The 15,483-nt window shown below is 41.1% G+C and overlaps 1 protein-coding gene across 1 annotated transcript in view; it reads right to left on the bottom strand.

Moving 5' to 3' along the window:
• Positions 1-945: 945 nt before the first annotated feature.
• LOC136147905 (cytosolic beta-glucosidase) overlaps positions 946-15,483 on the bottom strand; it is a 124,919-nt gene continuing 110,381 nt past the window's right edge. The window contains exon 5 of the mRNA XM_065907248.1: positions 946-4,250. Coding sequence (XP_065763320.1) covers positions 4,048-4,250 — 203 coding nt within the window. The 3' untranslated portion in view covers positions 946-4,047. The remainder of the gene's footprint in view (positions 4,251-15,483) is intronic.

Genomic DNA, 15,483 nt, shown 5'->3' with positions numbered 1-15,483 from the left:
CATGTGCTTTACAAGCCTCAGATGACCTTCAAGACATCTGAAGTCCAGGATCTATGGATTTTTAAGTATAATTAACAACTCCTGTTTTTCCGTCTAAAGAATCCAAGTTCTGTTTCTCTGACAGGCAAAAGCCAATCAATTTTGTTCCCAAATGCCAATACAAGCAATTTAAAAATAACATTAATTAAAATACTACCAAGGCTGTTAGGGTTTGTGCTGGTGGATTTTTTTCCCCCCTCTCTTTAGCCTATTTTAATTTTTATTTACAGGGCTAATGAGGGAAACACTTTGGTTGATCCATCTCTGGGACAAAGAGCTGGCCTTTCAAATACAGCAGAAGTCTGTGGAGGCCAGCACACTGCCAGGTTGCATGGCCATTGCTGCTAGATTGTTTGTTTCACCGGGCAGACCAAAAGTGACAGATCATTTTATCACAGCGCGAGTAACAATTTTCTGGTTTTGGCAACGAAAATACAATGCTCATTTGTATTGTTGTAAAACTTATAAATATGTCCTGTAGGATAAGTAATATTCAAAGCAACGTCCTAATTAAAAGGAAAGCTCAGTTATCTTGCAAGATAATATAAGGAAAGGCACATACATTGTAAACAAGATACATGGTAAAAATGAAAAAGACAGGCTGGATAGGAGAGGAATGAAATAAGATTTGGAAACCTGCTGTCTAAATGAACACAAATTGTGAGATTATGTCTCACTGAACAATAAAAATAACAAACCAGTGGCAAAGATGTAATAGAATTTCCTATGTACACCATTTTAATCTTAATATAATTTTCCCTAGCGCATCCACATTTATTGAACTACTACGACCATTTCTTTCTCACTCTGACAAAAGTTGCTGAGAGAATGTACTTTGATACAAATAATTTCCTGATTATGAACATGAAAACTGTCCAGAAATTGACCACAGTGTTTTGTTGTTATTAACTTTTTATTTTGTACTGGAGTATAGCCACTTAACAACGTTGTGGTAGTTTCAGATGAACAGCAAAGGGACTCAGCCACACATACACATGCATCCATTCTCCCCCAAACCCTCCCGTACATCCAGGCCACCACATAAGGTGGAGCAGAGTTCCATGTGGTATACAGTAGTAGGTCCTTGTTGGTTACACATTGTAAATACAGCAGTGACCATAGTGTTTTTTAAAAATGACAGGACGTCTGCTCAGGCCTGAAGCCTTAGGAGAATCACAAAATATCTGCCATTTCCTCAAGAAAGCAGAAGGAGAGTACAGAAAACCAACTTCCCCATTTCCTCCTGCATAAAGTAACTCCATACATTTGTTTCTTTTTTACTTTAAAAAAAAAATGCAGAGACGACTTCTATGACACCCTGATCTAGACTGATGGCCACCTGATGTAAAGAACTGACTCATCTGAAAAGACCCCGATGCTGGGAAAGATTGAAGGCGAGAGGAGAAGGGGACGACAGAGGATGAGATGGTTGGATGGCATCACTGGCTCAATGGACATGAGTTTGAGTAAACTCTGGGAGTTGGTGATGGACAGGGAGGCCTGGCGTGGGGTCACAAAGAGTTGGACATGACTGAGTGACTGAACTGAACTAAACTGATCTAGACTGTGCTAGACAGAAACAGATTTGATGTCAGGGAAGAGCCAGGGCCAGCAAACACTGAAGTGGCTTAAGGAAGATGACCATTGGTGTGGCCTCAGTTTCTCAGTCTGCAAAATGGGATGATAATACTTATCTCACCACTTCAAGCCTGATACATGAATGTTTAGTAAGTATTACTTGAATATGTATGTGAAGGCACAAACTGTACATATGTAAAAGATTCACTGGAGTGAAGCCATGAAGTCCAGAGAGAGCCCTTCATCTCCTTCAGGCTTTACTGAGGAAGCTCAGTAAAATATCCAAGTCCAACCACCCTCACATACATATTAAACATTTCAAACACCAAGATACAAGCTATACCCTCCTTTGCTTCTGTTCATGTCAGTCAGTTAACTCATACTTATTTCCTGGTTGTCATCAATGTTCTAATGGATCCTTAATTTTTAAAAATACCCAAAAGTAGAGACTATACCCTGTTCATTCTTTTGTTTTTACAAAGCCTTTGACCGTGTAGGTCACAACAAACTGTGGAAAATTCTGAAAGAGATAGGAATACCAGATCACCTTACCTGCCTCCTGAGAAATCTGTATGTAGGTCAAAAAGCAACAGTTAGAACCAGACATGGAACAACAGACTGGTTCCAAATTGGGAAAGGAGTACATCAAGGCTGTACACTGTCACCCTGCTTATTTAACTTATATTCAGAGTACATCATGCAAAATGCCAGGCTGGATGAAGCACAAGCTGGAATCAAGATTGCTGGGAGAAATATCAATAACCTCATATACAGATGACACCACCCTTATGGCAGAAAGCTAAGAGGAACTAAAGAGCCTCTTGATGAAAGTGAAAGAGGAGAGTGAAAAAGTTGGCTTAAAACTCAACATTCAAAAAACTAAGATCATGGCATACTGTCCCATCACTTCATGGCAAACATATGGGGAACAATGGAAACTGTGACGGACTTTATTTTTTGGGCTCCAAAATCACTGCAGATAGTGATCGCAGCCATGAAATTAAAAGACGCTTGCTCCTTGGAAGAAAAGCTATGACCAACCTAGACAGCATATTAAAAAGCAGAGACGTTACTTTACCAAAAAAGGTCCATCTAGTCAAAGCTATGGTTTTTCCAGTGGTCATGTATGGATGTGAGAGTTGGGACTATAAAGAAAGATGAGCGCCGAAGAATTGATGCTTTTGAACTATGGTGTTGGAGAAGACTCTTGAGAGTACTTTGGACTGAAAAGAGATTAAACCAGTCCATCCTAAAGGAAATCAGTCCTGAATATTCATTGGAAGGACTGATGCTGAAGCTGAAACTCCAATACTTTGGCCACCTGATGTGAAGAACTGACTCATTGGGAAAGGCCCTGATCCTGAGAAAGACTGAAGGCAGGAGGGGAAGAGGACAACAGAGGATGAGATGGTTGGATGGCATCAACGACTTGCTGGACATGAGTTTAAGCAAGCTCAGGGAGTTGGTGATGGACAGGGAAGCCTAGCATGCTGCAGTCCATGGCGTCGCAGAGTCGGACACGACTGAGTGACTGAACTAACTAACTAATAGTGTAGAAATCCAATTGCTGTTAAATAACAATGCTCAAATACTTCTTTTGCTATTCACATTCTGGTTTGTGTTATTAATTTATTATTTTCCAAAAGTTTATCAGGCAAGAGAGACATGTACTTGCTCATGCATAGCTATGTGCCAAACACATGAATCAATCAATTTTATTAAGTAGGTTATTAATTAACTCCCTTGGTGAATAGAATGTATGAAGATATAATGTGACTTTTTTAATGTGCCCTTTATTAATTTTTTAAAATGCTTCATCAGTTCTATCAAGTCTATTCATAAGTTTTCCAAATATTCAAATATAATTTCAGATACTCTACCAGTTCTTTTTCTTTTCAGCTCTGCAGAACTCTCTCCTGAAGTTCTCTGATAATGTGACTAACTTTTAATTTTGATATCCATACTAGATTAAATAGGAGAAAGTTAGGACAGTGGACCTGCTAAGGCAAACAATAGTTGATGTAAACAAAAAAAATAGATTCATAAACAAGCCTTCTTAAATTAAGCGATCTGTTCTTAGAGCTGCAAATCTTGAGCACACCCTGTTTATAAATTTTGCATTTTTCTAGAAAAAAAAAAAATCTAAGGATTTAAATTGAAGCTACCAAGTCCATCTGATTTCTCAATACAAAAATCCATTGCAGTAGTTTTCTACTTTTTCAAAAGCCTCCTTGATCAAATACAAATAGAGTAAAACCCATCATTAAATAATTTCCAGGCACTACATATTCAGACTTCATGATCACAGATCAGCGGGTAGGACACGCTGGTTACCAAAGCAACTTGAGGATGTCTGCAGGATCACCAAAGCAGATTCCGTTTCCGAGGGCAGAGAGCCCTTCTCCAGGTGAAATTACCCAGCTGTGCTTTCTACGGAGGTCCCTCCAGGCCATTGTTTCCGATGATCTTAGCATACTCCTTGGCTGATGTGTAAGGGACTCGGGGTCTTGCTGGATCTTCAAAATCAACGTGGAAGAGACCAAACCGGCTGCTATATCCCTGGTTCCACTCAAAGTTATCCAGGAGAGACCAGGCACAGTATACTTGAAGATTGACTTTGTCAAGTTGGATAGCTAAAATTACACAAACAAAAATGTACCAATTACTCAAAGATTTTATGGAAACATAGACAAAATCATTGATGACCAGTATGGGTGGGTAGCCTTCTCCTGCTCAAGATCACAGGGGAAACAGAAGAAGCTTTGTTTCAATCCTCTTTTCCAATTCCCTGTTTTAAACAAGCATGGGCTTCATTTAAGAAGTTAGATTACAACACCTTGTTATTTGTCAGCTCCCCTTCATCATATGGGGGAGCTCTTTAATCTCTGAATTTCAGCCAAGTCCAAGTACATAAAAGATCCAATTTTTATTAAAAGTGTAAATAAATGAATAAAGAAATTATGACACTAAAAAAAGTTAAATTACATAATTCTAAACATTTGGGGACTTCCCTGGTAGCACAGTGGATAAGAGACCACCTGCCAGTGCAGCGGGCGCAGGTTCGATCCCTGGCACAGGAGGATTCCGCATGCTGGGAAGCAACGATTAATAAGCCCGTGCGCTACAATTACTGAGCCTGCACTCGAGCCTGCTTGCTGCAGCTGGACAGGGCCTGGATAAAGCAATGAAGACCCAGTGTAGCAAAAAATAAATAAATAAATAAAATTTAATATTTTTTTTAAATATAGTAACTTTAAAAAATTAAAAATTAAAATAAATATTTGGTGATTCACTCATTTTGAAATGCATTTTATTCATTCATCCATTTACTCAGTACATATCTTTTCAATACCTACTGTTTTTCAGATATGAAACACACATATACAGAGTTCTCCTTAGTACCCTAGAACTGCACTCAGTAAAAACACTACTAGCTTCTAAATTCAACTCCAAAATAATCTAGAAAGTTCACTGATAAACTGGAAAAAAAGTAATAACATAGCTGAGGAGGCCCCAGGTCTTACTTTGTGTTCTTATAACCAAATTAACATATATTTTAAAATTCTGGAAGTAGAACTTCCAAAATGAAGATGACCAGCACAAGGTTCTGGCCGTGCTTTTATCCCAGACTAAGAAGGTACAGAAATGTTAGGGCATTCTCTCTGCCCCATGTCTAAACTCAAGAGTGGTACCAAAGAACTAGACCACCTCCGCTCCAAATGCACATAGGTCCAAGCACAATATCCTATATAATTTCATGTGCGGATGCACCAGAGCCCATCCATGGACTCCATAGTAAGATACCAAAGCGTGGAGAATTTTCTAAGGACACTAATTTCTACCTTTTGGTCAGAGAATTAAGCTCATTTTTAATTGGCATCCTCTTAGGTTATATGAACCTTTGCATTGAGCACTTCCTTTTCTTAACACAATAACAAATAAACCTTATCTGTGTGATTCACTAATGTTTGTTTTATGGTGCAGAAATTAAAGGGCAGGTTTTCTTTATAAGATAGACATATTCCTAAATAAGTCTGGAGAAGGAAATGGCAACCCACTCCCAGTGTTCTTGCCTGGAGAATCCCACAGACAGAGGAGCCTGGCAGGCGACAGTCCATGGGGTTGCAACAAGTTGGACACGATTGAACTACTAACACAATTTCTTCCTAAATAAGTTAGATGAAAATGAGCATTTATACAGTAAATCAAATTTTAATTTTACCAAGGATTGCTTTCAACCCAAATGACTCTTCTAACTTCAGCAAAGTAAGATCTATCTTTAATTTTTCCTGTCGTATTTCTGTATTTTACCCATGAACATCTGTTGATCTCCAAATCTTAGAATTTTTTTTCACTGTGGATATTCCATAGACAAATGGAATTGTTTTTACTATAGATATTCCTTTGACAAAAATTTTCCGACAGGTTAACTGATGCATAACCCCTTGTCCTTTATGCATGGAGGCATGCATGGGGCTTTACCTAGAGAGTGCCCTGTGAATGGCCTCAAGGCAGGAATTAAACCAAACTGGACAGGTTCTTTTGCAATGAAGTATTGTAGGAAAATGAAATATACACCATTCAAGCACATCAAGCTTTACAGGAATTAAAACATTTACTAGGTATTCCTTTTCCTTCTACCTGTCCACCTTGCCATATGTGTCTCCTCTCCTATCAACCACAATCTGCAAATACCAAATTTTTAAATATTCTTCTTATATTTAATTTCTGGATGGCATATATCTAAGAATGAAAATGACCAAAACCAAACACCAGGCAAGAATATAGCAATCTTTTTTGACTGCTTTATAATTCAATGTGGGGACATGTGAAAATCACCACTTTTTCTTTCTCACTTGCAGAACTACTGTTCAACAAGCCAGTCTGCCAGGTATGAAGCCAGACAGTTTCTGAAAGCATGCACAGTCCCACCAATCACGTACAAAAGGATTGATTCATGTACTAAACGGGGGGATAAAAACGATGCCCTGCCTGCTTGGAAGGGAACAAAAAGGAAATCTTGACAATTTCATCATTATCTGCCGGGAGTTCCGCAGCAGGCACTAAACGGCCCAAGTGACACTGGTGGATGTCGCTGCGTTTTCATTGCAGGAACGCTCAGCTAGAGAATTACCTACTTAGGGCTGAGGAGCCACCCTGCTGGAATCCTTCTCATGGTGCTACCACTGGGAAAAATTACAAAACCGTACTGGAACCTGCATGCCTCTCCTGTTCCAATCTTCTCAAGAACAGAAAGAAACCATCCTCGCATTTCTTGTCACTGTGATTTATGAAGTCCCAAACCTATGCAGGAAAAATAACACTCCTGTGAATACACTCTCTTTCTTTAAGCAGAGTTTCAGGCCAAGTAAACACAGACTGACAAGAACTGCAGGTGAGTACCACGTACATGGGGGTGTGAGCAGGACACCCACCCCGGAATAACCAGAGTTTGGTTTTGCACTAAAAGACCAGTAGGAAAGGTGTCATGGTCAGCAGGTTGAATATAAAGATGAAAGGATTTCTAATCTCATAGCACTGGAATGCTGTTGAGTCATTGACAGAGATGTGGATGGACGGGGAGTGTGTCATACAGAGCGGAGGAAGTCAGAAAAAGAAAAACAAATATCGTATATTAACACACACATATATAGAAGCTAGGAAAATGGCACAGGTGGACCTATTTGCAGGGCAGGAATAGAGACACAGGTGTAGAGAATGATGGGTGGACACCGGTCGTGGGGGGATGAGTTGGGAGATTGGGGTTGACGTATATGCACTGCCATGTATAAAACAGACAGCTAATGGGAACCTGCTGCATAGCGCAGGGAGCTCCGCTCGATGCTCTGCGATGAGCTAGATGGGTGCGATGTAGGGGAGGCTCGAGACTTAAGGGATATACGTACACATGTAGCTGATTCCCTTCATTGTACAGCAGAAACCAACACAATATTGTAAAATAACTATACTCCAATTAAAAAAAGGTGCAAGGAAGAAAAATATCTAAGGTTGATTAATATATTATAGCCTCCGGCTGTTCTCATTACAACTCCAGTGTTATAATATGCATGCGCACACACACATGCACACATACACTCACTGCCCAGTGTTGGCCAAAATGAAAAGGTTGAGGAGGCAGTCCTTCACCAGACTGCTCTCTCTGCTGACACAGCTTCAAGTTCAAAGTGTTCCCAAAACTCTGCTAAGTTTCAGTAAGTTGCTACAAGAACTCTCTAGAACTCACAGAAACCTCTTATAGTCAAGGTTATGGTTTATTCAGCAAAGGATCCATATTAATACAAGCCAAAGGAAGAGGCACAGAGACCAGAAACCGATGGGCTTCAAACAGAAAGTTTTCATTGTCTTTTTCCCTAGGAGTCAGGACAACTCGCCCTCTTGGTGCTCACATGTGACAACACACACAGCATTGCCAACCAGAGGCTCACCTGAGCTTCAGTGTCCAGAGGTTTCATTGTAACAGTGTTATCAACATATTGGCATGATCGACTGATTGTTCATGTGAATGAACTCAATTCCCAGGTCAAGCGACACCGTGTGACCCAAAGGCCCCCACTCAGGCCCAGAGTCGGTCTTCTAGTGTGACTAGCCCTCATCCTCAACAAAGACATTCTGTCATATACCAATAGATTTTTCACCCAGAAGCTGAGGACAAAGGGAAATCTACTCTCTGGCCAAAATCAAATTCTTTACTACACACACACACCTATTTTAGAAGCTGACCATTTCATGGTATTGTGCAGATTCTTCTCAATTTACTGACCTAAGTGGTGTCGTCATTATGCCTATGTGCTGCTGCTGTACAGAGCAGGGAGAATAGAAAGGAGAGATAAGAAAGCCTTCCTCAGCGATCAATGCAAAGAAATGGAGGAAAACAATACAAGGGGAAAGTCTGGAGATCTCTTCAAGAAAATTAGAGATACCAAGGGAACATTTCATACAAAGATGGGCACAATAAAGAACAGAAATGGTAGGGACCTAACAGAAGCAGAAGATATTAAGAAGAGGTGGCAAGAATACACAGAAGAGCTATACAAAAAAGATCTTCATGACCCAGATAATCACAATGGTGTGGTCACTCACCTAGAGCCAGATATTCTGGACTGAAGTCAAGTGGGCCTTAGGAAGCATCCTACTTATAAAGCTAGTGGAGGTTATGGAATTCCAGTTGAGCTATTTCAAATCCTAAATGATGATGCTGGTAAAGTGCTGCACTCAATATGCCAGCAAAATTGGAAAACACAGCAGTGGCCACAGGACTGGAAAAGGTCAGTTTTCTTTCTAATCCCAAAGAAAGGCAATGCCAAAGAATGCTCAAACTACCGCACAATTGTACACATCTCACATGCTAGTAAAGTAATACTCAAAATTCTCCAAGCCAGGCTTCAACAGTACATGAACTGTGAACTTCCAGATGTGCAAGCTGAATTTAGAAAAGGCAGAGAAACCAGAGATCAAATTGCCAACATCTGCTGGATCACTGAGAAAGCAAGAGAGTTTCAGAAAAACATCTATTTCTGCTTTATTGACTACGCCAAAGCCTTTAACTATGTGGATCACAACAAACTGTGGAAAATTCTAAAAGAGATGGGAATACCAGACCACCTGACCTGCCTCTTGAGAAACCTGTTTGCAGGTCAGGAAGCAACAGTTAGAACTGGAACAACAGACCAGTTCCAAATCAGGAAAGGAGTATGTCAAGGATGTATGCTGTCATCCTGCTAATTTAACTTATATGCAGAGTACATTGTGAGAAATGCTGGGCTGGATGAAGCACAAGTTGGAATCAAGATTGCTGGGAGAAATATCAATAACCTCAGATGTGCAGATGATATCACTCTTATGGCAGAAAGTGAAGAAGAACTAAAGAGCCTCTTGATGAAAGTGAAAGAGGAGAGTGAAAAAGTTGGCTTAAGCTCAACATTCAGAAAACTAAGATCATGGCATCTGGTCCCATCACTTCATGGCAAATAGATGGGGAAACAGTGTAAACAGTGACAGACTTTATTTTGGGGGGCTCCAAAATTACTGCAGATGATGATTGCAGCCATGAAATTAAAAGACGCTTGCTCCTTGGAAGAAAAGCTATGACCGATCTAGACAGCATATTAAAAAGCAGAGACATTACTTTACCAACAAAGGTCCATCTAGACAAAGCTATGGTTTTTCCAGTAGTCATGAATGGATATGAGAGTTGGACTATAAAGAAAGCTGAGTGCCCAAGAATTGATGCTTTTGAACTGTGGTGTTGGAGAAGACTCTTGAGAGTCCCTTGAACTGCAAGGAGATCCAACCAGTCCATCCTAAAAGAAATCAGTCCTGAATATTCATTGGAAGGACTGTTACTGAAGCCGAAACTCCAATACTTTGGCCACCTGATGGGAAGAACTAACTCACTGGAAAAGACCCTGATGCTGGGAAAGATTGAAGGCAAGAGGAGAAGAGGATGACAGAGGATGAGATGGTTGGATGGTATCACCAACTCAATGGACATGAGTTTGAGTAAACTCTGGGAGTTGGTAATGGACAGGGAGGCCTGGCGTGCTGCGATTCATGGGTTTGAAAAGAGTCGGACATGACTGAGAGACTGAACTGAACTGAACTGCTGCTGTTGCTGTTTAGTCGCTAAATCGTGTCCAACTCTTTGCAACCCCATGGACTGTAGCTCACCAGGCTCCTCTGTCCAGGGGATTTCCCAGGCAAGAATACTGGAGTGGGTTGCCATTTCCTTCTGCAGAAGATCTTCCCAACGCAGGGATAGAACCCGGGTCTCCTGCATTAGCAAGGCAGGTTCCTCTACCTGCTGAGCCACCTGGGAAGCCCATGCATGTGCATCTCATGTTACAAAGGGCTAGAAAGCAGGCACTCAGAATCAATGGGATTTACTTCCCCACAGTTTATAAAGAGATAATCTTTGTTTTCAAGATTGCCGAAGACTTCTGTAAGACATCCATGAATGTGCCACAGCTATGAAGCTACAAAACAAACTAGTCCACAGACCCGAGCTGCCAGGAAAAGAATCAGTGGACAGGTTCACAACAGTGCAAAAGACAGCAACTTCACAGGGGAAAAGAAGAGAGATAAAGCCCAAAAATGGATGAGAAGAAAAAATTATAGGCTTCTAAATTTTCATGTGTCAAGTAACAGAAGACTATGCTACCTAATAAAGTAGTGAAAATAACTAAACATGCTAGATAAATTTGTTTAAACAAGTCTTCCTAACAGTGGAGAGCTGACAGCTTCACAGGGACTTATCAGGACAAAGCAGGAAGTGAGAACTGAGATTGGTGGGCATGGCAGCTACTTTTCCATGATGAAATTTTCCAATCTTAGAAAATCAGAAACTTTTTCTCTTTTCTGGAGTGAGAATAGGTGTCAAAGAATTGCAGTTTGAGAACTCACACACAGAAAGCTAAGATCCCCAAAGACTAAAACTTCAGGGTAAGGGTGAGCCAGAAGGAAACTGGTCACTGGAAAATCACAAGTCACCTGGTGGTTCAGGAAATGTCAAGCAATATGACTGATGTCCTTATAAGAAGAGAGAGTCACCGGGGTGCATGAGCACAAAGGAAAAGCCAGAGAGGACACGGGGAGAAAGAACTTATCCAAAAGCCAAACAGAGAACTCAGGAGAAGTCAAACCTGCTGATATCTGAATTTTGGACTTCCAGCTTCCAGAACTGTGGGAAAACAAATTTCTGTTGTTTTAAGGCGCCCAGTCTGTAGCATTTTGTTACAGCAGCCCTTAGCAAACTAACAGAGGTTGAGGATGGAGAATTTCTGTTCTTAATAAATTCCCTGAGTGATTTTTATACTTAATCAAGTTTGAGGCTCATAAACCTAGGATAAGCTCTGATGGGCAACTACAAATTTTGAAACTCAGCTCCCAACCCCAGAGCCATTCTCTAGAGGCATATAAGTATTGGACAATCTCCATCAGCCCCTCTCCTCAACAGTCATAGCTGCAGGAGCTCTATACAGAGACACAACTATGTGAGGGCCATAGCTTTCAGACATGGAGGACCACTGTGAGACTGAGGGGAAGATGATGCATGCTTAGGAGCATCAGATGCCTTTTCATCCCACTGCTTAGTCCATACCAAACCTTATCCCAGCAGATCATGGGAAACCATCTCAATTCACCATGTGGGATGGGCTGATTGGATGCTCATACAAAAGATGTGTGCATCCAAAGCCCATAAGTGTGTCTTTATTTGGAAAAAAGGGCCTTTGCAAATGTAAATGAAGGAGCTCAAGATGAGATCATCATGCATAATGTGCCTGTGCATGCTCAGTCATGTCTGACTCTGCAACCCCATGAACTGTGCCCCACCAGGCGCCTCTGTCCATGGAATTTTCCAGGCACGAATATGGACGTGGGTTGCCACTTCCTATTCCAGGAGATCTTGCCAACTCAGGGATCGAACCCATGTCTCCTGACTCTCCTATATTTGCAGGTGAATCCCTTCCACTGAGCCACGTGGGAAGCCTCTATCATGCCTAATGGTGAGTCCTAAATACAGTGACAAGTGCCCTTAAAAGAGAAAGAGAGGAGTTATACAAGGAAAAAGGCAAGGTGAAGAGAGGCAGAGACTGGAGGGATCTCCTGCAGGCCAAGGAACGCCAAGGCAGCCACCAGTAGAGAAGCTGGTAGAGCGGCTTGAACTCAGGGCTTTCCCAGGTGGCACTGGTAGTAACGCATCTGCCTGCCAATGCAGAAGTATGGCACGGATTCTCTCTCAGAACCTCCAGAAGCTGCTGATCTTACTGATAAACCTTCGCTTCAGACTTCTGGCCTCCAGACCTCTGAGAGAAGACATTTATGCTGTTTAAGCCACCAAGTTTGTAGTAATTTGTTTCAGCAGCCACAGCAAACAGACACACCAGACTCTCTGGGGTAGATGCCAACTGGGTTCCTGGTCCCAAACCACCCTCCTGATTCTGCTGAGCGCTTATGAGAATTCCTCTCAAGGCCCACAAAACTGGAGAGAGTAAGCCTTCCCGGGCCACAATTCAAAGCAGATTTTCTGGCATTTGTCCCACACACGAACTTCGAAAATGTGTCTCTCAGAGTCTGATGGATATGCACAAGAGCTCTACAATTGGTGGGCAGCTTTAGCTGTTATACAGTTCCTGAGAGAACTGGCACGCCAGCCGTTTCCCCTTTCTTTAAAAAAAATAAAATAAAACAACATCAGGAAGATCTAAACATAGAAAATGCATAATAAGCCCTCCCCTCCCACCCCTGACAACTCCAGGTGAGTACCAGTGGCCGGACAGCATCTGTGAAAATGCCCAAATAATCCTGAAGCTGGAGGTCGCACCTGCACATGGGAACTCTTCAAAGAAAAACTATGACTCTCTGAAAAAACAGTCTTTGAAAAGCAAAGGCTAATTTATAAATATTTTATAGGAAAATGACAGTTAACCAGAAATGAGCTTAAAGATTTCTTAATTATCTGCATTGTTCCTATTACTTAGATTAGATTAGGGTGGTGGGGTGGAAGTAAACAGCAAGCAGATGAAAGGTATCATATAAAGCTGTATTTTTATTTAATTATAAAGTTGATTGGTGGATAGGTACACATTTGAAGTCACCTCCTGTAGTTTCTCCATCAATATTACTTTTACAGTTACCTCTGCTACACTACGTAAATTCTTATAAGAACCAAAGTTCTCAGCACATAAAATTGTCTTCTATCAGAAAAGTTGCCTTCCATGTCCGACTCCCTCCCTTTCTCTCTTCCTTCCTTCTTTGCTTTCCTTCTGGGACTTACTTTCCCTTTCTGTAAAATGAGGATTATTTATAGCATTTTCTTCCAAGGATTGTGGTGGGTATTACATCAATATAAAGCTCTATGTATAATGCCTAGTTTATAGTAAATACTCAATATACACTTCTTGTTGGTACTGTTATTCTTGTTATTTCTCTCAGAGTCTGGAAAGGCAATGAATGAAATCTGTTTTTTCTCTTCCTCCCATCTGTCTCCAAACAGCTTTCAGAGCATGTAGAGTCAGCACAAAACTGTTCAATGCTGAGAACCAGAGAAAGCAGGGCATCAAGGGAAGTGCGGCCTCTGGGGCAGGGTTTGTGCCTGGTGGAAAGGGTCAGTTGTGGGTCAAGAAAAATAAATCACTGAAGACAGGGGCTTTAGGGTGAGACTGCCAGAAACACCGGATGTTGCTGAAGCCTCCCTGCATCAGTACACTTGGAGGTGGGAACAGCATCACTTTAGGCTTCAGGGATCCACATCCATCCTTGGGGCTTCCTCAGTGGCTCAGTGGTAAAGAACCCACCTGCCAATTCAGGAGCCACAGGAGATGCGGGTTCGATCCTGGGTCAGGAAGATCCCGTGGAGGAGGAAATGGCAACCCACTCCAGTATTCTTGCCTGGACAATCCCATGGACAGAGGAGCCTAGCGGGCTGCAGTCTGTGGGGTTCTCAGAGTCAGACCCGATTTAGTGATTAAACAGCAACAACACATCCATCCCACATTTATTCAATAAATATATATTGTGTTAGGAATTGGGACCATAAGTGTGAACAAAATAATCAGCCTCTCTTTTTAAAGAGCTTAACAGCCTATATGGAAGACATATCTTAATCAAATTACCACCCTGTGAGCCTTTAATTACAATCTGTGAAAAGCATTATGAAAGGAAAAGACATGGGAACTATGGGAAAGAACAGCATATTAGCTAACATTTATTGAGCACTTGGGTACCACTGTAAGGGTTTCGGGTATGCATTAATTCACTTAATCTTTACAGTAAACCTGTGAGTTAGATGGATATCACCATTGTCTTCATTTTACAGAGAAGGGAAGTCATGCACAGAGACGTTTGGTAACCTTTGCAAAATTCAAATATCAAGTAACTAGGGGAGTTAAGACTGGAGCTCAGGCAGGATACTGATGGAGCCATGACACTGTACTGAGTCTTTGCTTGCTTTGTTAAAAATTCCAAGTTTCTTTTTTTAAAATTTTTAAATTTGTATATACAGTTTTAAAGGTTACTTTCCATTTACAGATGTTACAAAATATTGGCTCTATTCCCCATGTTGTACAATACATCCTGGAGCCTATCTTACACCCAATAGTTTGTACCTCCCACTCCCCTACTCTTATACTGCCCCTCCCTCACCACGGCTCACCACTAATTTGTTCCCTATATATCTGTGAGTCTTGTTTCTTTTTTGTTATATTCATTGGCTTGTTGCAGTATTAGATTCCACGTATAAATAGTAGTATATAATATTTGTCTCTGTCTGAATTATTTCACTTAGTATAATGCCCTCCAAGTCTATCCACATTGCTGTAAATGGCAAAATTTCATTCTTTCTTATGGCTAAGTAGTATTCCATTGTGTATATGTGTGTGTGTGTGTATTATCTACCACATCTTCTCTATCCATTCCTCTCTATCCATTCATCAGTTAATGGACACTAGATTTATTCCATCCTTTGGTAATTCTTTGGCAATTGTAAATAATGTTGCTATGACTATTGGGGTGCGTGTATCTTTTCAAATGAGTGATTTTGGATTTTTGTGATATATACCCAGGAGTGGAATTGCTGGGTCATATGGTAGCAAGAATGTGGATAAAAGGGAACACTCTTTCACTGTCTGTGGGAATGTATCATGGTGCAGCCACTGTGGAAAACAGTATGGAGGTTTCTCAGAAAACTAAACATAGAACTACTATCCTAAGTCTTGACAATACGCTATAGTGGAAAGATCTTAGTCAGGAAGGATGGGAGAACAGGACAGAGGGAAATGGAAACAGTTTCTTGGAATGAACTAGAGCTGAGAGCTCAAAGACTAGCCAGACTTATCAAATGCTCCCAGC

The sequence above is a fragment of the Muntiacus reevesi genome, chromosome 16 (assembly GCF_963930625.1).
Source record: "Muntiacus reevesi chromosome 16, mMunRee1.1, whole genome shotgun sequence".
In the NCBI taxonomy this organism is placed as follows: Eukaryota; Metazoa; Chordata; class Mammalia; order Artiodactyla; family Cervidae; genus Muntiacus; species Muntiacus reevesi.
This window is presented reverse-complemented; position numbering and strand designations above follow the sequence as displayed.